Below are 20,790 nucleotides of genomic sequence, written 5' to 3' on the forward strand. Positions count from 1 at the left end.
TCGACACTAAACTCACCCATACATTTCTTTAGGGACCTGCTTTGTGCACTGTTGCAGTTACGTTGGAACAGAAAGGGTCCAACCTCAAACTGTTCCCACAAAGTTAGGAGCATGAAAATGTCCAAAATGTCTTAGCATGCTAAAACATTAAGAGAACATGTCCAGAGGCGGCATCAAACAGATTTCATTGCGCTTAGTGATGCAAGGCTTGGATGCAGCTACTTGGTCATGGAAACCCATTCCATGAAGCTCTGTTCTTCTGAGCTAATGTGATTGCCACATGAAGTCTGGAGGCCTGCAGCGATTGCTTCTGCAGAAAGTTAGTGCACAGAGTTCACCATGTGCCTTGGCATCTGCTGACCCCGCTTTATGGGTCCTACCACTTCATGGCCAAGTTGCTTCCACTTTTCACTAACAATTGACTGTGGAATATTTAGTGGTAGTCTGCATGTCTAGCTGCTTGCCTTTTATACACCAGTTTCCATGCAAGTGATTTTTGGCAATATAGCGTATCATGGCTGATAAAGATAAGGTATAATAAGAGAAGCATTGAGGTCAAATGCATATTCGTACAGAAATATCTCAAGAATTACAAGCACGCCAAGCTGGAGCCACTGAGCAAATGCATTTCCATGAAAACAGCAAAGCCATTATAAAACCACTTAATAAATCTCACTGGAGTATCACGTCGACATTCATCTCATCTATCAGAGTTTATTTGGAGGAAAAACAGATACAGGAAGTGATGAAAGGGTGACGTTCTGTGTAAGAGCTTTATTTTCTCCATATATTTTACAAATACAAGCGCAAATGTTCATTAGACTCTGGACAATAACATGTCTGAAGTACTTTGAAGAGATAATGGAAATGAAGATCCCACCAGTTTATCTGCAAAAAGAAAAGCAAAGGTTAGGAACAAGTTTCAAACATTTAAAAATGAAATCCACAACTCTGAAAACTACTCGGTCAAATTTCTAGTCTACTTTACTAGAACTTAGGACCCTTCCACAGCTAGTTTTCATTACACTAGCCCAGTGGGGCTCTTTACATTACAGTCTACCACTGTTACCTCCTCTGTTAAGACCAGCCTCAGTTCCTGAGTTCAGCAGAGGTTGAGGAGGAGTAGATTAGGTCGGAGAGGAGAATTAGTCATGAAAGAATCTGACAGCTTTTGGGAATTTAAAGACATGCATAGCTAAGTGGGAATCTTTTGGGAGGAGAAAAAAAAAAGGGGGGGGGGGGGGGGTTTCCGAGGTCAGAAAGTTAAGAGTGAAGGGAAGTTAGAGTGAATGAGGATCATAATGAAGGGATGAGTCACAGGAAAAATTGTAAATGGATGGAGGAAGATAGAAAAGTGGGAGAGAAAATTGAAGACGTGGTTAAAACTTACAAAGCAGCGGCTCCAGAGATGATCTCAATGAGCTCCTTGGTAATGACGGCCTGTCTGGTACGGTTGAAGGTGAGGGTCAGCTTGTCAATCATCTCAGCTGAAGCGAAGGGAGAGAAAAATCAGTCACGGTCAAATTTAAATCTTTATGGTGGAAGGATTAAAAGCATGACTCAGCACAAACTAAATCATAACACGTTACAGTTATAGAAACCCATCGCCTCCAACTCCTCTCAGCTTGTTTTCTATTCGTCATTGTTTGAAGCCTTTAAGAGCATTTTAAAGAAGAAACACTGGCAGCCACCACTGCTGCCCATCAGCCTCCTATTAGATGCACCTATGGTATCAATTTGAAAAGCCATCACCCCTTAGTTGATGTAGATGCAAGAATTTTAAAATCTAAGGCGACTTCCTTCTTGAGTCATCGTATTCACAAACTTTCGTGTCTATACCATCCACCCACCCACCCACCCGGCAGGGTTGCGATAATACCCCATCAGCCTTTTACAACTGAGGGATAAAAACCCAGTCATCATGACTTTGGATTCTGTTACCATTAATAATTATTAACATACCAAATCTGCTTACATTTGTCTATAACATGCCCCATTTCAATGTCTACCAAGATCCAAGAGGTGTCAACTTAATTGATTTGACAAAAACAACTCCTTTAGCAATGACATGAATCTAAAGACCTAAAAGTGCCCTTGTTAGCAGGCTGAAACTGGAAGAGCAACCAAGGAAGTCCCTCAAGCCTGCTTGAGCTTGGATGAACCATGGATGAACCATTTTTAATTTCCCTTCGAACCTCTTATGCAATTTGTCATTTTATTTGGGTTCCTTTTTGTTATGCATCTTTAATTACTTGCATCTATAGATAATGCTGGTGTTATACTGTAAATGAAGGCTATTTCCCAATAATTTTAAGTTAATTTGAATTAAACCCATTTGAAATGCTAAACCCAGAAATACTCAGCACTTATGCTATAAGTAACTTTCCATAAACTGCTATGACCACCTTATCGGTCTTTAAACACTTAAGCTTTCTCATGACAGTGTTATGAAACATCTCATATTAGCTGCTATGCTAGCTACTGCTTATATATTTAGATGTTGTTTCCAAAGGCGACATAGCTGTTGGATGATAACTGTTAAAGAAATATTCTAACATCAGTGCATCTTTTAAAATGAGAAATAGTATCAGCAGCACTGACTTCTAGAAGAAAACAATAAAAGACTGCACGTTTGGCAGGAAGTTCAGATTCTTACAGGCGTTGTTGCTGGCGCTGTCCATAGCAGTCATCCTGGCGCTCTGCTCGCTGGTGGACGACTCTCTCAGGGCCAGGTAGATGATGTTGACCAGAGTGAACTCCTGGTAGTTCCTTAACACATCAGCATCAATGTCATCATAGATGCCCATGCTCTCTGTTGAGGGAGAAGAGAGATGATCAACATCTCTGATGGCTCCGTGTTAAACGGATTTAACAAAACAACTGGTGCTACCTGAGTTAGCAACTGTGTCTATGGAATAAATGGGCTTCTGGTCCGTCTTGTAGGAGATAACAGACCTGCATGACAGGGAGGGTCGGTTAGCTTTGATCTGGATAATAAAACAGAAGGAAAACAGTGAAACCTCAAAGCCTGTTTGTACCTGAATCTATTGAAGATGACTGAACCCTGGTCAAACTCATATCCGGAGTTGAGGAGCTCAGCGGCAATGACTGAAGCGTCACCAAAGGTGGGGGGCTTGCGGCCAATCTCCTTGCAGTTCAACATGATGTGTTTTCCATGAGTTCTAAGGCAGAACAAGAGTCGTCGTGATCAGAGCTCAGTAATCAGTCTTAGACTAGATCCTCAGTCCTCAGCTTGAGCTTGCCATCAAAGCTGTCCTACAGTATGGATGGAAGGAGACACGCCTCCAATCCAGAGTTTGAAGGTTTACGTTAACTTTGTGTCATAACTGTGCATGTGACAAGAGTCAAAGCTCAGAGGAAAGAAGCAGCCTTCTTAAAACCAGACTCCACTGCAAAAAACAGAATTACATTTCACAGAAATCTGGAGCTGCAGTTCTGTTTCTGTGACCTTTGAGTTTCAATGCATGAATTAACACATTAAAATATCAAGGTCACACAATAATACAAATCAACCCAGTAAAGTAACAGCAGACAAACAGCTCCTGTGCGAGATAAAATTATACCCTCAACCCCCCAAAAAAGGAATTAAAAACAAAACATTGAGGTAGCCTAAATATTACTTTAATACACCTTCCATGGAATAAAATAACCAATATTCACATAGCATAAAGGACAGAAAAAAAAAGAAAAGAAAAAAGCTAAATATCCCTAAATACCTGCTGAGTGAAGCCAAACACTAGACTACATTCACATCCTTTCACAGTGAGATGATGAAGATGATGATCATTACACTGATAAAATGATATAATGATGAAAACCTTGAACACACCTGTGCAGCAGAGCCTTGAGCTTGTCTCCCACATTGATCACCATCACCTCCTTGCCAGCGCCGGTTAGGTTGGCGATCTCACTCTTGATGGTCTTTGCCACACCGGAGTGGATGGCGCCACAGAGCCCACGGTCGGAAGTCACACCAATGATCACGTGCTTGGCGGCTTTCTCCTCCGGGGCTTTGATGTCAGCCTTCTCATACAGGGCTGAAGAAAGCAGTAAAACCTTCAATCATCAACTGAATTGGAATCAATATTAAGCTTCAGTCAACGTGACAGTGAGATGTACATACCCAGAGAACCGGTGCCATAGACACGTGCTGGTTTCAGCTGCCTCTCAGCACGAGCATACTTGGCAGCGGCGACCATTTTCATGGACTTTGTGATTTTCTGGATGTTTTTGATGGATTTCAACCGAATGGTAACTAGAGGGAGAAAAGAAATGACAACTGAATGCAATTTCACACACTAAGAAAAGAGGTATCCATCCCTTTATTATTGGCGAACCTGCAAAAACACTTTAATTCTATTATTCACAAAACTAAAATTCAGCAAAATAATTGTAATTCACTTTAGCAGCTGTTAGTCTTTTTTTTTTTTTTTTATTTCCCTTTTTCCTCTTTCATTATTCACTACTTTCTGATGTTCTCATCACAGCACCTATGGCTCAGGGTAGAAAGGTACTATGCAAGTACAAGTTCAAATTAGGTTTAACAGTTGTTAAATGTCTCCATTAGAGACTCATATTCAGCTTGAATTAGAATTTATGCAATATCCTCATGAACTGATGTTCATGAGAATATTAATCAAATTAAAGAGCTAATATTAATTAAATTTAACTTGTCTATTCCTTTTTCCATTTTGCTATGGAAAATTAAAAAACAAAACAAAACACTGATTACACATAATATATACTGCTAATGAATTTAACACTCGTGTCACGGGTACTTCATATCAGCAGTTAACCAAATGCTAAGATATCATGGCTGAAATAGATGGACTGAGATAACCCGAGACTGCCTGCTAGCCTTTGCATTAGCTTAATAAAAATAGAATATATATTATGCTTTGTTCTGGTATCAAGTGACACCCAGTAAATGTTTGCAGCTTTATTAAAGGGAATATTAAAGATTTTGTGTGAGACCATTCAGATTTTGTATCCGAGATGTGTTATGTTTCTATCAGAGTAGTATACAAAGTACTTACTGTCCTTCAAGGTAGCCATGTTCCTGACCTGCCCCCTGTGAACAGAAAGGGTGTATGTGAGCTTAACCGACAAGCTTCATCAATATCCAAATACATCCTAAACAGCAAAAACACCACTTTACAGCACAGACTCATGTTAAATGAACCTTTGATATAGATTTAGCTGTTTGCTAATCCTGAAGGAGAGCCCTCATCCTTTAGCTTGGTGGCTAACTACACGGAGAAAGCTGTGACAGTTCACTCTAGCTGTTCTTGTGCTGTGTTAGATAATGCAGTAAGATAAATCATCCAGGGGCACTGATAATATTTCCCCTTTCCCCTCATATTGAAAAACGTCAGCTCAGTTAGCATTAACGGCTAGCCGGCTGAACGTGTCCATTGGCAGCGCTGTCATTCATTAGCCGCGGCCTGCAAGATAGCGCGCCCTTGTATTCAATAACTGCAAACGGTGCAGTCTACACGTCACACACTTACTCCCGCTGCATATCTACTTGAAGTAAACTTATAAAATACTGCATTTAAGGCAGCGGAGAAAGTATAAGAAAATTATTCACTTTACCATTGTGGGGAGAACACCAAAGCGCTGCTCCTGGCGAACATGGTTAGTCCTATGAAGGTCAGACACGCAGGACTGCGCAGGCGCAAGTCAAAAGCAAAATGGACGAATTGATGCCTTCACGGACACGCGTCAAGATAAAGCTAATCTGTTCCATCCTTCGACAATTTTCCAAAAGTTAAATCAATTATTGTACATTATCGCAGTAATTTATCCAGCATGTGTTTACGCTATTTAACGTCTTTTTTTTTACAATACAGTCTCTCACGAAATGTAAATGTCCCCTTTTACCAGCTGAAAAGACTTCTGCTCTTTTTCCCAGGAAAAACAAATTAAAGAAAATTCTCGACTTACTGTCAAAATTCTTACCGTTAATGAAGTACTCCTGAAGAGTCATCTGTTCCCATGTAGCATACACAACCATACATACATCTTCCTTTTGTAGTTTATCTTTTACATGTAGTTTAAATAAAAATAAATTACTGAAAAATATTGAATTCCACAAAATATTTGCTTGGGCTATAATTAAGATTTTATTATATTAGCTAGAAACATCTTTTTTCTTTTTTTGTTGGTTTGTTTCGAGTTTTTCTTCTTATTTAGCAAAAGAAAAGACTTTTAAATAATCTTTTACTCGTTTTTTCTTGTAGGACAATTAAATGAAACGCAGAAACATTAGTTAAATGTTAAAACAGTTAAAACATTTTGTGAATGTGTTTTCCGGAACGTTATGTACAAGAAAATTCCAGAAAACACAATCTTTATGAGGAGCACAAACGCGCAGCAAGAGTATCGCGAGTTTTTTCGTTTATTCGCGAGGGTATGACGTAGAAGCACACGCGGAAACTGTTTACCCTAGCAGCGAGCGCTCGTTTGAGCAGCTTTTCGAGGAAAAACACGTTTTTTAAAATCATTTTCTAAAGTGTTTCGTGTTAAAGTTAACTAGTCATAATGGGAAAAGCGGATTTTCTTTCACCCAAAGCGATAAGTAACCGAATAAAAGCCAAAGGTCTACAGAAGTTGAGATGGTATTGCCAGATGTGTCAGAAACAATGCAGGGACGAGGTAAGATGTTCATTAAATGGGTCTTTTTTTAGGTGTATTCGTTGTACTTCTAAAGTATTTTAAACTCTAAACTGTGTTTTTGTTGGTGACAGAACGGATTTAAGTGTCACTGCATGTCCGAGTCCCACCAGAGGCAGCTACTGCTGGCCTCTGAGAACCCCACCAAGTTCATGGACTACTTCTCAGAGTGAGTTACGTCATGTTTCTTCTTCCGTCACGTTTGTGATTTAATGAAAAAGATCATAAGCCTTTATTCTTGTTGCTTTTCTCCCAGTGAATTCAAAAGTGACTTCCTGGAGCTGCTCAGGAGACGATTTGGTGAGATGGGGTTTGCTAGTCATCCAGATGTTTCTGCAGCAGCAGCTGTCTGTAGTCAGTTATAAGAATGTTTGTTGCTCCTTTCTCATCCACAGGGACCAAGCGAGTACACAACAACATCGTCTACAATGAGTACATCAGTCACCGGGAGCACATCCATATGAACTCCACGCAGTGGGAGACTCTGACCGACTTCACCAAGTGGCTGGGCAGAGAGGGTAAGCTGGTGTGAAACACTGAACTACAGGGTGGTCTGAAACCTACGAAAAGAATAAATATGGTCTGTGGAAATGCACTCTTGTGTTTTTCTTCTGTAGTAAAAGTGTTTTGATCACAGCCTAAGTGTTTTTGTGAGTAGTTTTCAGCAGGGTGAAATTAGGTGGGTGTTTATATATTGAGCAGCTTCGCTTTCAACTACAAACCACATCTAATCAATCATTTATGCAATGTTTTATTCTAAAAGAACACATTTAAATGACCAGTTAACAAAATAGTGTGTTGGGCTTGTTGATTGGACAGCTACGGGCTACTGATGGTGTTTCTTTTAACTGAAATGCTGGTAACAAGGGGAAGTTGCAGAAGTAGCAAAGATAGATGAGTTGAAATCCACAGCTACAGACAGAGCACGGGTAAGGTGAAAAAGACATCGTAGGCAGGGTGGAGTGGCTGCAGATGAGTGTCAGAGATGATTTGTGATAGAAGGAACACAGCAAGTGAAAGAGAAGGTTTACCAAATGGAGTGAGGCCTGCTAGAGAGCTGGAGGCGGCAGAATTGAAGATGTTAAGATTTTAATTCTGAGTGACCATGAGGGACAGGATTATAACTGAGTTTATCAGAGGAACGGCTCAGGTTGAGCAGTTTGGGGGCAAAGTTAGAGAGGCAATGCTGGGATGGTTTGGACATGTGCACAGGAGGGGCAGTGGATGTACTAGACAAAGGATGTTAGAGATGGAGCTGACAAGCAAGAGGAAAAAAAATAATCAAGGAAGACATGCAGAGGAGGATGCTAAGGATAAGGTGACACGGAGGCAGATGATCTGCTGTGGCAACCCTTAAAGGGAGAGGAAGAAGATTCAGCTGTGGTGAAAACTAGGTGAAATCAGTAATGAGTAGTTTTCACTTAGAGTCAGTATTTTTACCTTTCATCAAACCACCTGCTTCCACAGCTTGGGCAAAAAAAATTGACAATTTTTAAGGAGTGAAAAACCTGAAAAACTCTTTTCTTTGTATTATTGTAGGGTCTTTACAATATAAAGCACCTTGAGAAAACTGCTGTTGTGATTTGGTGCTATTTAGATACACAATTAAATTGAATTGGAAATTGATGTCCATTATGTATATGTAGATTGATGAGGCATTACAAATCACTGACTGGTAAATTGACAGGTCTCTCATCTAGATGTAACCTTTTTGCAGTTAATGCAAAGGAATATAATGGTACTTTAACCTTGTTTGAAATCGTCAACAGGTTTTTGCAAAGTTGATGAAACCCCCAAAGGCTGGTACATCCAGTACATCGACCGCGACCCAGAGACCATCCGACGCCAAGAGGAGCAGGCGAGAAAGAAGAAACAGGAGCTTGACGACGAGGAGAGGAGTGCCAGAATGATCGAGGAGCAGGTCCGCAAAGGCCGTGAAGGCAAAGGCACTGATGTGAGTACCAACAGGGCAGACCCAAGCCTCGTACTGTATTTGCTGGTTCAGCTCTTTATAATCAAGGTGGTTTTATTCTACAGGAAACTCCAGTCTACACAGAGCTCAAACGGGAGAGTGAGGAAGAAAAAGGTTTGTGTTTTTTCTTATTTTCTTAATACATTTGCTAGAAAGTTGTTTTTTTTCCCCCTCACCCTTACTTATTTCTGTCTTACAGTTGCTTTCAACTTGGGTGCCTGTTCTTCTGTCGCTGGCCCCTCCAAATCAAGGTACAGAGGTCTCTGTGTAAGATACATTCATGTAAAATACTTCAGCCTCTAACTGAGTGCTCCTGTCCTCCTTTAGTTCGGTTCTGGGTGCTAGTGCGCTTAAAGCAGCATCATCTTCGTCTTCGACCTCAGTAAAAAGGAAAGACTCCAGCTCAGACTTCAGAGGAGGGGAAAAGAAGAAGAAATCAGCTTTGGAGGAGATCATAGAGGTTGTGATTCTTGTTTTGTTTGCATTGTCTTCGGTTAACTGCAGCCAGGTTCATTGATCAGGTATGTGATTCCTTTTTGCACAGATGGAGAAGAAAAAACAACAGCAGCAGCAGCCGGTGAGAACTGATGACTGGCTGCAGCCCAATATTATAGTAAAAGTAATCACCAAAAGACTGGGGGAGAAATACCACAAAAAGAAGGCTGTCATCATGGTAAAGTATTTTCTTTAGATTTAAATTTGGGTTGCAGTGTGTAAACTTTAAAGGTCTGTGGTGCTTACATCTGCGGATCCTTTTCATTCATAGGAGGTACGAGACAAATACACCGCAGTGGTAAAAATGATCGACTCTGGAGACAAACTGAAACTGGACCAGAATCACTTAGAGACAGTTATACCTGCCCCAGGTATAAATCACAGCTCTATAAATCACAGAAAAACCGTTCTTGAAATGTTAATTGTTCTGGTAGTAAGCCTGTTCTCAAACTTGCTGCAGGTAAACGAGTTTTGATCCTGAACGGTCCTTACAGAGATATGGAGGCTCTGCTAGAGGGCATTGATGAAAAACATTTCAGCGCTGCACTCACTCTTGACTCTGTAAGTATTTTGACCTTTCCGCTTTTAATCATCCAAAGGAAGTCCCTGTGATGTTAAAACATAGTTTTGTCTGTAAAAGTTAATGTACTTCTGTAGTCAAAAGTCTTCACATTGCTTTGTTTGTTCAATCAATATTACATATGAGTCCTTATGTTTATAAAGAAAAAAAGAGCTTTTGTGAATAACAAATTGCTTAATTTATTTTTTAATGCAGAATTCTCTTAAGCAATCATTTCTGATGGCACTGAATTAAACAGTGTTTAAACCATTAAAATTAGTAAGTTTGCTAATAATGATGGAGCTAATAGAAGCAGTCAACAGAAACAAAATATTAGCGCTGTTTTAACAGCACCCTCATCATCTGTGAGCAAATGCACCCTCTTCAGAGTGCGCCCAAATGCTTGTTGATGGAGCTGCAGAAGCTGGTGATAGCCTAACTTACTCAGCCCGATGGTGGACACGTACATGCTCATGCAAGTTAGCCGTGTTTGAGTACTTTTCTCGCACTATACGTCTGCACAAGTGGCACACCGCTTTGGTTACATCCTTAGGTTTACCTCTTTCATCGGGGTTAAAGCCAAAGAAATCCTAAATTGGCGACTTTATATATTTTTTTAGTGCTGTCAGCGTTAACGCGCCGTCATCACGACTAACGCGATTAACAATTAACCCATCTGGAGCGCAGACTGAGTCTAAATCCCTGAAATGTCTCTGTCAACGCATTTCGGCAGTTTGTCCAAATTTTGTTCATTCTGCGCTCCAGATGGGTTGAGAGCATTAAAAAATTTTAATCGTGATGACCATGTTTAAGCCGCATTAACGCTAACGGTGTTTTTTTGTTTGTTTGTTTGTTTGTTTGTTTTTTTTGGGGGGGGGGAAACTAGTTCGTCCATGTTTGGACTTCTTCTGTGTTGTAAATGCGCAAATCAGTCCGTGCATAATTACATAGCCCCGCCCATCAAAAAGTCTGCACATGCACGAATATAAAAAAAGATCAGCTAAATGATTTAAGGTGTGTCAAACAGTTTAGGAATAATCTAATTTCACAGTATTCATTATATATTGAAAGGAAAAACATTTAGTCAGGCTGTAATAGGTCCGACTATGACCAAATTATTGCTCCCTGTTTTCAGGATTAATATTTTGGGTTTGTTTTAGGTATTGTCAAAGTTCTGTTCTGCTGTAGCCATTCAAATGTCTTTTCTTCTTCATCCTCAGGGACCTCAGAAAGGAAAGAGAGTGGACATTGCCTACGAGGATTTCTCAAAACTGGCCTGAATAAGCATACTTCCTGTTTAAACCTCAGGTAGCTTTTTAGCTGAAGGACTCTACTGTGTCAGAGTTTATTCCCCGGGAATCTCTTGTGTATGTCCCATATTTCACCTGCTTGAACAAACCAGAAGAACTTTGAGCAGTTTGTTTTTGTTTGTTTTTATTTAGTATTTGAGTCAGTTTTGACATTTCAGATGTATATTTTCTCAAAATAAATTTGACAAAAGTTACTCCTGGTGTCCTCTGGAAAATAAGATTAATAAATTTAGTTGCACATCAATGGAAAAAAAGACATTCCCCTTCACTCATATGGTTCTAATTTTCTCTACTGACCCCTGGGGATTCATAGCAGGACAGGGTAATTTAGTGTGGATCTGGCTTCTCAGGGCATGTGGAGGAAGCTGCTTAGATTTGGGACAATGTATTGTGAGTAGTGGCCGTCAATGAAGCCCTTCCCACTGTTGTGAATGAACCAGCAGTAGACGTTGGAGCCACGCTTCTTATCACGCCTGTAGTCCTTCTGCCACCCCCTGACACACACAAAAACAAGAATGTAAAGTTTTAACAAGAAGGTTTCTTATTAACATTTTTTTTATTGTTGTTTTTGTTTTTGTCTTTTTTTGTGGCTCAAGACATACCTGGTGACAAGCAGCTTGTTGCCCTTCACTTCCATAGTGGCCTCCTTCTTTAGGGGGTCAGCTCCTTTGTGGATGTCGTATAAGATGACCTCAGGCTCAATGGAAAACTGCCCTGTGGGACCACATTTTTAGCTTAAACTCTATCTTTGATATTTAGTATATTGTAAGCTCAAACATGAGCTGAATTAACACAAAAAGACAATATGAGAGCAAGAAAAGTTCTGCTTCAAATGCATTTGCACTATTGCATCTCGCAAGGCCAAGATTATTGGCCTTACGAGACTGGCCTTATGTGATTAAGTGTTGCGGTTGGTGCCAGATGGGTTGGTCTAAGTATTTCAGAAACTGCTAATCTGATGGGATTTTCCCAGAGAGCTATTTCTAAGGTTTACAGAGAATGGTCACCCAGTTCTCTGGGAGAAAAATTCATTGAGTTAGAGGAGAATGGCCAGACTGCTTCAAGCTAAAAAGGCAACGATAAATAAAATAACCATTTGTTACAACCAGCGTGTACAGAGAAGCATCTTGAATCTTGAAGCAGATAGACCACACCAGGAGAAAACCACAATGGTTAAAACTCCTGTCAGCTAAGTACAGGATATTAAAGCTATAATTTATACAAGCTCACCACGATTGAATACTAGAAAAAAATTGCCTGGTTTGAGTCTAACAACCACAAATAATACTTTGAACAAACAAAAACATGATGTTTTAAAAGTAGTTAAATAACTGGGATGTCACTTTTGACCAAAAGAGTCATGACTCTGATTTTTAATTGAGCAGTCTTAATTGTGCTTACTGAACTTCAGTGGTCTTCTTTGTACTTTGTATTGTATGGCAAACACTTCAATATTTATATCAATAATTACATCTTCTTCTGTTCCACATTTGCATGGGGTTCCTCAAGGCTCGATCATGCGGCCCATGCTGTTTTTATTATCTTACCTCTGGGCCATTGCTAGCTCCTTGATTAGTATCTTATAACACTGCCATGCTTTACTTCTCTATTAAACGTAACAATTTTGACAACATTAATGTTTGATTACTGTGAGGATACTGTGTGTTTCACTCCACCTAGACCTACCTATGAGTCCGTGGACTAGAGGTGAATACTGGTTCTCATTGGGAATGTAAATCCCAAGAAAGTCAACATTAACAGGGTGTTTCTTCCACACACGGTGAAGCAACACCATCACCTGGGTACTATTATTTATTGTGATGATGACATTAGAATTCTTTACAATGGAAATCCTTATCCTGAAATAGAAACAAAACAACTTTAGCCCAAAGGATCTGACAGCAAGGTAGAAACAGCAATTAAAGGTAAGTCAGCTACCCATCCTGTCTTATTTCAGCTGTAGACCCCCAGGTGAAGGAGTGGTTGTTTCTGCCATCAGTCATGGTGATCTCATCAGTACTGACAATCACACTGATTCCGTCCGGCTGGTAGTAGATGCCGATGGTGCCAAAGTAGGTGCGTTTGTTCACTTTCTTAGAGCCAATTAACTGACCATTCACAGTTACACCTTAAGGACAGGAGAGGGAGGTTAATCTATGAACTATTGTGCCGCATAATATTCAGTTAAATTTGGAATTTAATAGACTAAAGATTGAATAAATTAAAATTCACTTCAGGTCTGCAACATAAACTGTACATAAAAGATGGAGTGCTTTATTCATTTTTTTTCTACTGACCAGCAGGGGGTGACTTTTCTGGTTACAAAAATAAGTCAGATTGTGAGGAAGCCTCTGACAAAATTACCTTTCCTCTTCCTTTTAATTCCTCAGAAAGCATTTTCCTAATGAGTCTAGGGATTTATCTTATTTAGCCTATTGCGGTATGCTGTTGTTTGTGAATTATAATGGCTACTAGAGAGTGGTTAGTGTCCTCTGGTTCTCTGGGTCCTCACATGTGTTGTCTAGTTTCAGAAAACCAAGATGGTGACTGCTAAAATGCTACCATTCTGACATAAAAATGGAAGTCCAACCAACCACCAATATCATTTTGGCTCCTTCAATCTTTTCTATACAGCTTATGATCTGCAAATTACTTAGAGAAGTCGTCATGGTTGTTTACAGTAGTAAACTGTAGATATAGTCATGATTAACAAAACACCAAAACATATTTCTTTGAACATTTACTACCTGTTCCACTGTCAGAAAGCAGGTTAAGAATATGACCGGGTTTGGAGTCAATGTTGAAGCAGATGTCCATGTTACTTCTGGGCAGATGGATGATGAAGTGAGGGTCGTTATCCACTGGAAGAGATGCACTGAGCTGGTTACTCACTATGTCGTGTTCACAGGGAACACTGCACCTGGAAAGGTACTCATGATGCTTAGTAAGAGTGTGTACAGCCTGTATTACCAAGGTTAACCCGTTCCGGCAGAGTGATCTCCTCTTTTGGACCCTCCAAAACCTCACCCATTGAGGGTGCTGGGGTTGACATGACCCAGGGTGGAGGCTGGTACACAAGAACTTCCACAGGAGGTGGACCACTTGATCCTCCTCCTGTAAACATGTGAGAGAATAAAGTATTATATTTTGCATGTACAGCATTTCATTCATATATGTATGATCCCATTTTGTGCCCTTTTATTCTACATGTGCTTTAAATGCTTTAGGATCCTTTCCTTTCCTCATCTTCCTCAGCCATGTAGCACCTGTTTTGTTTAGTGTCATGCTGCCGTTTGCCATGCACCTGAGCAGCAGCCATGTTTGGGGTCCTTTGGAGAGTCAGCCAGCAACCTCTCCGTGGCGTCCCCGCTCTCCACTAGCAGAGCGGTGAACGGAGTGACAAACTGATGCTCCACAGCCAGAGTCATAATCCGCTGGGTGATCTTCCTCTTTTTGACAGCTGTTGTAGCCAGAGACCTGGAGGGGAGCCACACCGCAGCTGTCAAATACTGACAATTCCACAAATTTGCTGTTGTCTTCAAGGATATTTATATAGAAATCATGTTTTCTTTCAGGGGTTTGACTCTGCTTGTATTAGAGGGCCACTGACATTACTTGGTGTTATATTCCAAATGATATTTCCATGTCAAGCTGAGATTTGGCAATAATGATCAACCAGAAATGTCTCCTATGTATAAAGAAATGAAGCAACTGGTCAGCCATCACCTTTCACTGATCAGCTGTTTAATGGTAAGGTAAGCCCACATCTGGCGGGCAAAGCCAGTGAAAGAGTGCTGCTGCTTGGCCAGCTCTGCGTCCAGCTCTGTGGTGTCGGCGTCCGTCTCCAAAATAATGTCCAGACGTGCCTGCAGGACGAAATGTACCACGGGATACTGGTAGTAAGGCTTCATTCCTTCATGTCCTTACTACTCGGGCTATTTTTTAAGTAAGCATGTTAGGTGTATGACTGGGTGTGTTGCACTTACAGCAGACCCCGTGGTGAGGCTGGTCAGCGTGTTGCTCTCAGACGGCAGCACCTTCCCAGCCACCACCAGCTCAGAGCCGCTGAAAAATTTATCAAAGTGATTCTGAGTGACTTCTGCAACTGAGTCCGCTTGGAATTGAACAGTGATTTTCCTCAACAGGGGAGAGGAAACCTGGCTATAAAATGCCTGTGGAGAGAGAAGAAAAGGAGGTGATAACTGACAGTTTTGATGGTTAAACGGGCCATCATTTTCTGCATCCAACAAAAAAGGTAGATTTTATCTTACAGGAAAAATCTGTTCTTTATTTGTACTGTGATTGGCACACCTTTTCATTACCAAACTGAGTCCCAGAAAATAGTTTACCAGTAAGTGGGAGTATGATGCCTAAAGATTAGATGCTTGAAGTAAAGGAATGCTTTGGACTTTAGGAAATTGGAAATTTGGAGGAAGAATGTAAGTGATGCAGAGTTGGATGGGGGTTTTTTGTTGTGTTTCCTTGCCGTACCCGTAGCTGCTCTGCTGCGTCGTGGTTGGCGTAGATCCTCTGAGCCATGCCCCTGTTCTCCATGGCAATACGTTCCAGGAAATCATAGTCCACGTCGAAACCGATGCCGAGTGAGAAGAGCGAAAACTCCTCCCTCATCACTCGCTTTACATTCTTCTGGATTGCACTGAGCTTGATCTCACCTGCAGAAAATTTGAATCAGCTGTTTCCATCTAAAACTACTTCTTCTACTCCACATTAAAGGCTTTAGAATCACCAACACCTAAAATCCTGGTATTAAAAAACTATACCAGTATTTCTATGACGCCTTCTTAACCACATATCATATATTGGATAAGAAAATGCAAACTTGTCTGCAGTAGGGCTGACTAGTTTATATGTCTTTGGTCAGATTAAGGGCTGAAAAATGCAGAATTTTCGAAACCTGCAGTTCTTTAAATAGCCATTTGGGGGTGGCTCCATTTGTGGCATGACCTCTTTGAGTGACAACTAGGAGTCAAAACAGGCTACTACCTGCCTGCAAAGCTTCACCTCAACTAGCCTGAGCCTTTTAACTGTTATTGTGTTGCTGCTGTGCAGTAAAATGGTTTGTTGTGTGGCTAACTGTACCAACAGATCATCCTAGAGATCTGTCTTTCAAATTTGGGGTTTGAAAATCTTCTGATGCTTTTTTAAAAATCTTATTAGCACTAATAGCTTGCTAACTCATCTTGCTAGGGTTAGCTGAAAGTGATGCATTCTTTTGTCCAAGTGTGGTCATTTCTGGCTCCAAAAGTCCAAGATGGCTAATGGGAATTATCTGAATCAGGCAGTCTTACCAACAGTGGGGTCTCCATCAGACACAAGAATGATCATGGAGACGGAGCGAGGGTCAATGACCCTGTGATTGGACGCTCTCACCAACATCTGAACAGCTCTCAGTAGGGCCTCGTTGATGTTGGTGCCTGCAGTCAGTAAAATCCAAACATTAACATGGGAATGGTCATTCGAGCACTCCTTTTGATAATAGTATAATAATTATTGTGTCATACCCCCATTGGGTTTAATGTTCTCAATGTATCTCTTGGCATCTGCAATCTGAATGGAGGAGCCAGGTACAAGCCCCTCACTCCAGCAGCGCACATTATGGTTAAAGTCTACGATGCTGAAGTAGTCATCGATGGTCAGGTCGTCCAAAATAGCTTTCATGGCCTGCACCGTCTGTGAGAGAAGCTTGGGTTTAAATGTATTCTGAAAAACCGCCACTGGGCTGCAGTGTTTTACAAAAGATGGAAGAGGTATGAAGATGGAGCAGAAGGAGCCAAAGTGCACCAAATGTTGACCAAAGAGTAAACAACTGTTGCTCACTTGCTTCATTTTGACCCCCCACATGGACCCGCTGACATCAATGACGAACACAATGTTTTTTGGAAGAGGGGAGAGGTTGGACGGAGCAAAGAAGTAAACAAAGTGGCCATCTGAGACCTGCGGGAATATGAAGAGATTGTCATTTCTAAAAGACTGTATCAATAAAATCGTCTTTTACATGATACTTGTAGGCTCAGTGTGTGATACCTGCAGTTCCCCAGCATTGCTGTCTCTGTTCACATCATATAAAACAGTAATGACACCTTCTACAGCGCTTTCTGTGCAGTTTTCACACTGCTTCTGTTGCTGTACGGTGGGCTTGAAGACAATGTGAGCCTGAGGACAAGAAGAAAAAAAGGGGAAAATATTTTTTTCAGTGTTTATTACTTAGTAAGTGGAGGTCTGTATATATATATATTACCAAAGTTTATTTTTTAATTAAGTCAGGATCACATTTATCAGTTAAAATGATATTTAAAATAAATTATATATATTTATTTTTAATGTATTTATTTTTTTCAGAATTAGTTTTATAGCTTTCTAACAAAAACGGTTCCGTAAAAGTTTGCCATGAGATCAAAGATAAATTAATATATTAAAAGTAAAACAAACATTTTCAGCTTTATGGCACTGTACTCATGGGTTACTTCGATCTCATGGATATTTATTTAAATTCAAAAAAGAGGAAGAAATTAAGATACTAAGAAACTGATAATTACAATAGGAAGACAAAATAATGTTATAATAACAACAAAACAGCTAATCTTATTATATTGTAAAGGTTTATATTTTACACATATACACATATTTCTGGTGTTACCTTGTCTTTGGTGGACGTTACTTTAATTAGATCTGCAAATTGTGCTCCAAAGGTGTTTGATGCCTTTACTGTTGCAATTCCTTGTGGCTCAAAGATGTACACGTCCACCTGAAATGTCACTGCATTAGAAAGGATCGCCAGGTGAAGTGCACGTCCACATTATTTGTGACCTTCTCACCTGGAGCTGTGGCACCAGCCTCCCTGGCTGCAGGTGCAGTGTATGCTCGTAAAGATTCAGCTTCCTGTGCATCATCTCCTGGTAGTGCAGCTCAAATTCAATATTGCTGCCTGAGGGCACATGGACCTCTGTTTTAAAGGTCTCCATGTCCTGGGAATTAGTCCTGTGAAGCAGAAAAAAACAAAAGAGTTTAACTGACAAGCTGCACAAAGGAGATGAAACCGAGAGGCTGTTTTGCTCCTGCACCTGATGATGCCGGCTGCCTTGTTTCTCGCTCTGGCCTGAGCGTACAGGTTCCTGGCCACCGCCTTCTCCTTCACTGAGCCCACAAACGTTATCCCATTCACATTCCTGAAGGGAATATACGGTTCAATTATATCTGCCCCTTTCACTGGATTGCTTGCACTGAGTGAATCTGGGCTCACATTGTGAAGTTGGTGATGAAAGCTCGTTTTGGGATCTGGACGTTGAAGGCAATGCTCTGGGGAGTGGAGCCTGAATTGACCACAGAGCTCCTGACGATGGTGTGGGAAAACCGTGAAGTGATGCGGCTTTCCACTTTGTAGCTCCTGACGGTGATGTCATCTCCACGGATGGCCTGTGCAGAGAATTAAGCAATATCTGAACGAGATTTTGAAATTTCCCGCACGTTTCATAGAGATGTTTAGCTTTTCTGATCAGGATCGTTTTTAACTTTGTTTTCTTTTGTTCACCAAGTTTTCCTACAGTCAAGTTTTCATAAGAGGTCTTTCTCTAATATTATATACTTTAAACCACAAACTCATTGCATTCTGTAGCAACATAAATCAAGTACAGTGCCTTTAATAAAGTTCTCTTTATTAATAAAAGATATTTGGGTAAGATTTGATCCCTAAGTGTCTCTACTTTAAGACCCAAAAGTATCAGATATTTGCTAAATGTTCATGGATTTGATCTTAATGCTTTTTTTCTGTTTTTAAATTACTTGCTCAAAGGCAGGGATGTGTCTAACCCATGGGGTGTCGGCACCCTAAAAACACCCTAAAAACTGTCTTCCATCATGTATATATGATAAATAAAGAAGCCCCTTTAAACATTTCTGTGATTATTGTACAAAGCTACATCATTCATTAATATGATGCATATTGTTTTGAAAGTATTGCAGTATTACAGTTTTAATTAACGAAAGGGTCTGAAAACTCCCAAATACTAGATAATGGCTCGGATTATTAAATGAAGCTAGTTTTTCACAGTGTATTTTTGTTTAATGTAATACATGATTTCCCACGAGCCCACATGACTATTATTGTCCCCCTCCCAAACCCCGGCCCCCATGGCCTCACAAATCCTGGAAACACCCATGTAGAGAGACATTAACATCAATTATTCCCTGTTAACGTATTTTGCTGCTGTTTAAGGTATAAGAAAAAAGAAAATCCAGAAAGAAAAGTCAGACTTCACAAAACGTTTCCGCTAATTTAGCTTCTAAAGCAGAGAAACAGGGACAGCAAAGGGAAGCAGAGCAGGATTTACAGTGAACAAAGTCAATAACCTGTCAGTCACGAGGATCTCTTCAAACAGCGTATTGATTATCAGATAAGGTTAAACTCTGTCACAGTAGAGACTGCTTGAACAACAAGCGAGGGGTCATACCTCAAAGTCTTCCTGCTCCTCACTGGTCAAAATCGCTCTCTGAAATACACACAGAAGTGATCAGACTATCTTAATGTGCTCTCTGAGGTGAGATCATGCATCAGTAACTGTTATTAAATTTGAGCAGATGTAGAATTTAAAACTGGATCAGAGTGGCTTTGTTTGCTGAGCTTTTGTTTATTTTTGAAGAATCAATATGTGAATTCCATGGATTGCCGAATACAAGCGTTGCAACATCAGTGAGAAAGACAAACCCACATTTCAAGACTCTTTATGCAGTGTGCAGGTAAAATAAAAGTCCGACTTTTGAAAAGATGCTCTCACCTTATGTCTCTCCCGATGATCCTGCATCTGTGACTAGCAGAACAAAGAAAATGAAAGTAAATAAAAGATCTTTGGAAATGTTTTCCAGTCATTTAACGTCATTTAGACTCATTTCAGAGGTCAAAAAACTCTGATTTGCCTCTAATTTTAAGATTTCTTTTAGTTTGTTTTCATTTTAGCCACAATAAATATAAACATGTAAGAATCTTTCTTGATAGTATAACAATAAGCACGAATTTCAGGGAATAGCTGCTTGTAATTTGTTGTATTTGGACCTGTTGCAGGTCAAATTTCAAGACAGTGATTTAGATTTAATCTTACATATTTTATGCAGACTGGCTGTTACATGGAACACAAGTGGCTCTCTTGTAACATCAATGAAAAGCATAAAATTCACTTAAAATTACAGGCGTAAAAAATTGTGTCTTCAATATGAGGCCAAGACTACTAACACAGTTTTACTTAAGCTTAAGCTTGAATATATATGTAAATGTTTATTTTAACACCTCCCAACTCACCATCTCGTCCTCCCATTCCCCGTCTATCACAAACTCAAAGCAGCAGCCCTGATGAAGGAGCAGGAGCCCCAGAAGTAACACCTGAAGATGCCTCATGTTTCTAGGTCTGTGGGCTCGTGTGCACATATCCTCACACGGAAAACACACAATACAAAACAAAGCAGTGGGAGAGAGAGAGAGAGAGAGAGTCCTGCAGGGGAGCAGAGCTGAAGACCGAAGGTTAAAATCCACTGAAGTGATCAGCCCCAGTCAATATTTGTTGTGTTTCATGTAACCCACACTGCAGAAGGAAACTTTGAAACTCGGCCTGCAGTATGAGCAGGATAAAAAGGACAGGTCTGAGTCATTCACAGGTTAAAGAGGGCGCTTCAGAGCTGAACATCAGGGTGCACAACTAACCAGGAACCATTCTAATGTGTTTCTGTTGGAAAGCCAGCTTTGCAAAATG

The 20,790-nt window shown here is 40.3% G+C and overlaps 3 protein-coding genes across 6 annotated transcripts; 1 reads left to right on the plus strand and 2 right to left on the minus strand.

Annotated features, from left to right (window-relative positions):
• Window positions 1-754: 754 nt before the first annotated feature.
• atp5f1c (ATP synthase F1 subunit gamma) lies at window positions 755-5,699 on the minus strand. 3 transcript variants are annotated; one of them, XM_026146699.1, is made up of 10 exons: window positions 5,617-5,699; window positions 5,058-5,092; window positions 4,145-4,276; window positions 3,851-4,058; window positions 3,039-3,182; window positions 2,891-2,955; window positions 2,657-2,812; window positions 1,391-1,487; window positions 1,070-1,096; window positions 755-888 (listed from the first exon to the last, which is right to left on the minus strand). In XM_026146699.1, the coding sequence occupies exons 1-9, from the start codon at window positions 5,655-5,657 to the stop codon at window positions 1,090-1,092; spliced, it is 885 nt and encodes a 294-aa protein (XP_026002484.1). In that variant the 5' UTR covers window positions 5,658-5,699; the 3' UTR covers window positions 755-888; window positions 1,070-1,089. The 3 variants fall into 3 exon arrangements, with proteins under 3 accessions (XP_026002484.1, XP_026002485.1, XP_026002486.1); XM_026146700.1 differs by lacking the exon at window positions 1,070-1,096; XM_026146701.1 differs by lacking the exons at window positions 755-888; window positions 1,070-1,096 and having other exon boundaries at window positions 1,387-1,487.
• A 692-nt stretch (window positions 5,700-6,391) lies between these two features.
• Window positions 6,392-11,226, plus strand: kin (Kin17 DNA and RNA binding protein). The gene is made up of 12 exons (XM_026146698.1): window positions 6,392-6,678; window positions 6,771-6,865; window positions 6,953-6,996; window positions 7,092-7,214; window positions 8,466-8,650; window positions 8,734-8,782; window positions 8,868-8,919; window positions 8,996-9,128; window positions 9,213-9,341; window positions 9,435-9,534; window positions 9,624-9,724; window positions 10,943-11,226. The coding sequence occupies exons 1-12, from the start codon at window positions 6,565-6,567 to the stop codon at window positions 11,000-11,002; spliced, it is 1,185 nt and encodes a 394-aa protein (XP_026002483.1). The 5' UTR covers window positions 6,392-6,564; the 3' UTR covers window positions 11,003-11,226.
• itih2 (inter-alpha-trypsin inhibitor heavy chain 2) lies at window positions 11,162-20,520 on the minus strand. Of its 2 annotated transcripts, none has more exons than XM_026146696.1 (21): window positions 20,343-20,520; window positions 19,825-19,851; window positions 19,501-19,539; window positions 18,294-18,466; window positions 18,115-18,219; window positions 17,869-18,031; window positions 17,691-17,798; window positions 17,078-17,206; window positions 16,871-16,987; window positions 16,555-16,723; window positions 16,342-16,467; window positions 15,524-15,705; window positions 15,019-15,204; window positions 14,759-14,898; window positions 14,337-14,509; window positions 14,003-14,146; window positions 13,780-13,893; window positions 12,971-13,160; window positions 12,719-12,891; window positions 11,635-11,746; window positions 11,162-11,526 (listed from the first exon to the last, which is right to left on the minus strand). In XM_026146696.1, the coding sequence occupies exons 1-21, from the start codon at window positions 20,466-20,468 to the stop codon at window positions 11,379-11,381; spliced, it is 2,844 nt and encodes a 947-aa protein (XP_026002481.1). In that variant the 5' UTR covers window positions 20,469-20,520; the 3' UTR covers window positions 11,162-11,378. The 2 variants fall into 2 exon arrangements, with proteins under 2 accessions (XP_026002481.1, XP_026002480.1); XM_026146695.1 differs by having other exon boundaries at window positions 19,825-19,857; window positions 20,343-20,519.
• Window positions 20,521-20,790: the final 270 nt, after the last annotated feature.

Source organism: Astatotilapia calliptera, chromosome 17, assembly GCF_900246225.1.
Source record: "Astatotilapia calliptera chromosome 17, fAstCal1.2, whole genome shotgun sequence".
Classification (NCBI taxonomy): Eukaryota; Metazoa; Chordata; class Actinopteri; order Cichliformes; family Cichlidae; genus Astatotilapia; species Astatotilapia calliptera.

Bases quoted from the DNA above. Each gene is read 5' to 3' on its own strand.
- itih2 (XM_026146695.1), bottom strand. From the start codon at position 20,468: ATGTGCACACGAGCCCACAGACCTAGAAACATGAGGCATCTTCAGGTG. The intron at 19,858-20,342 runs GTGAGTTGGGAG...TTGTTCTGCTAG, and splicing joins GGGAATGGGAGGACGAGATG to TCACAGATGCAGGATCATCG. The intron at 16,988-17,077 runs GTATCACACACT...ATATTCCCGCAG, and splicing joins GCAATGCTGGGGAACTGCAG to GTCTCAGATGGCCACTTTGT.
- atp5f1c (XM_026146699.1), bottom strand. From the start codon at position 5,657: ATGTTCGCCAGGAGCAGCGCTTTGGTGTTCTCCCCACAATG. The intron at 4,059-4,144 runs GTATGTACATCT...TGCTTTCTTCAG, and splicing joins CTATGGCACCGGTTCTCTGG to CCCTGTATGAGAAGGCTGAC. The intron at 1,488-2,656 runs GTAAGAATCTGA...CCTTCGCTTCAG, and splicing joins CAGCGCCAGCAACAACGCCT to CTGAGATGATTGACAAGCTG.
- kin (XM_026146698.1), top strand. From the start codon at position 6,565: ATGGGAAAAGCGGATTTTCTTTCACCCAAAGCGATAAGTAACCGAATA. The intron at 9,342-9,434 runs GTAAAGTATTTT...TTTCATTCATAG, and splicing joins AAAAGAAGGCTGTCATCATG to GAGGTACGAGACAAATACAC. The intron at 9,725-10,942 runs GTAAGTATTTTG...CTTCATCCTCAG, and splicing joins CTGCACTCACTCTTGACTCT to GGACCTCAGAAAGGAAAGAG.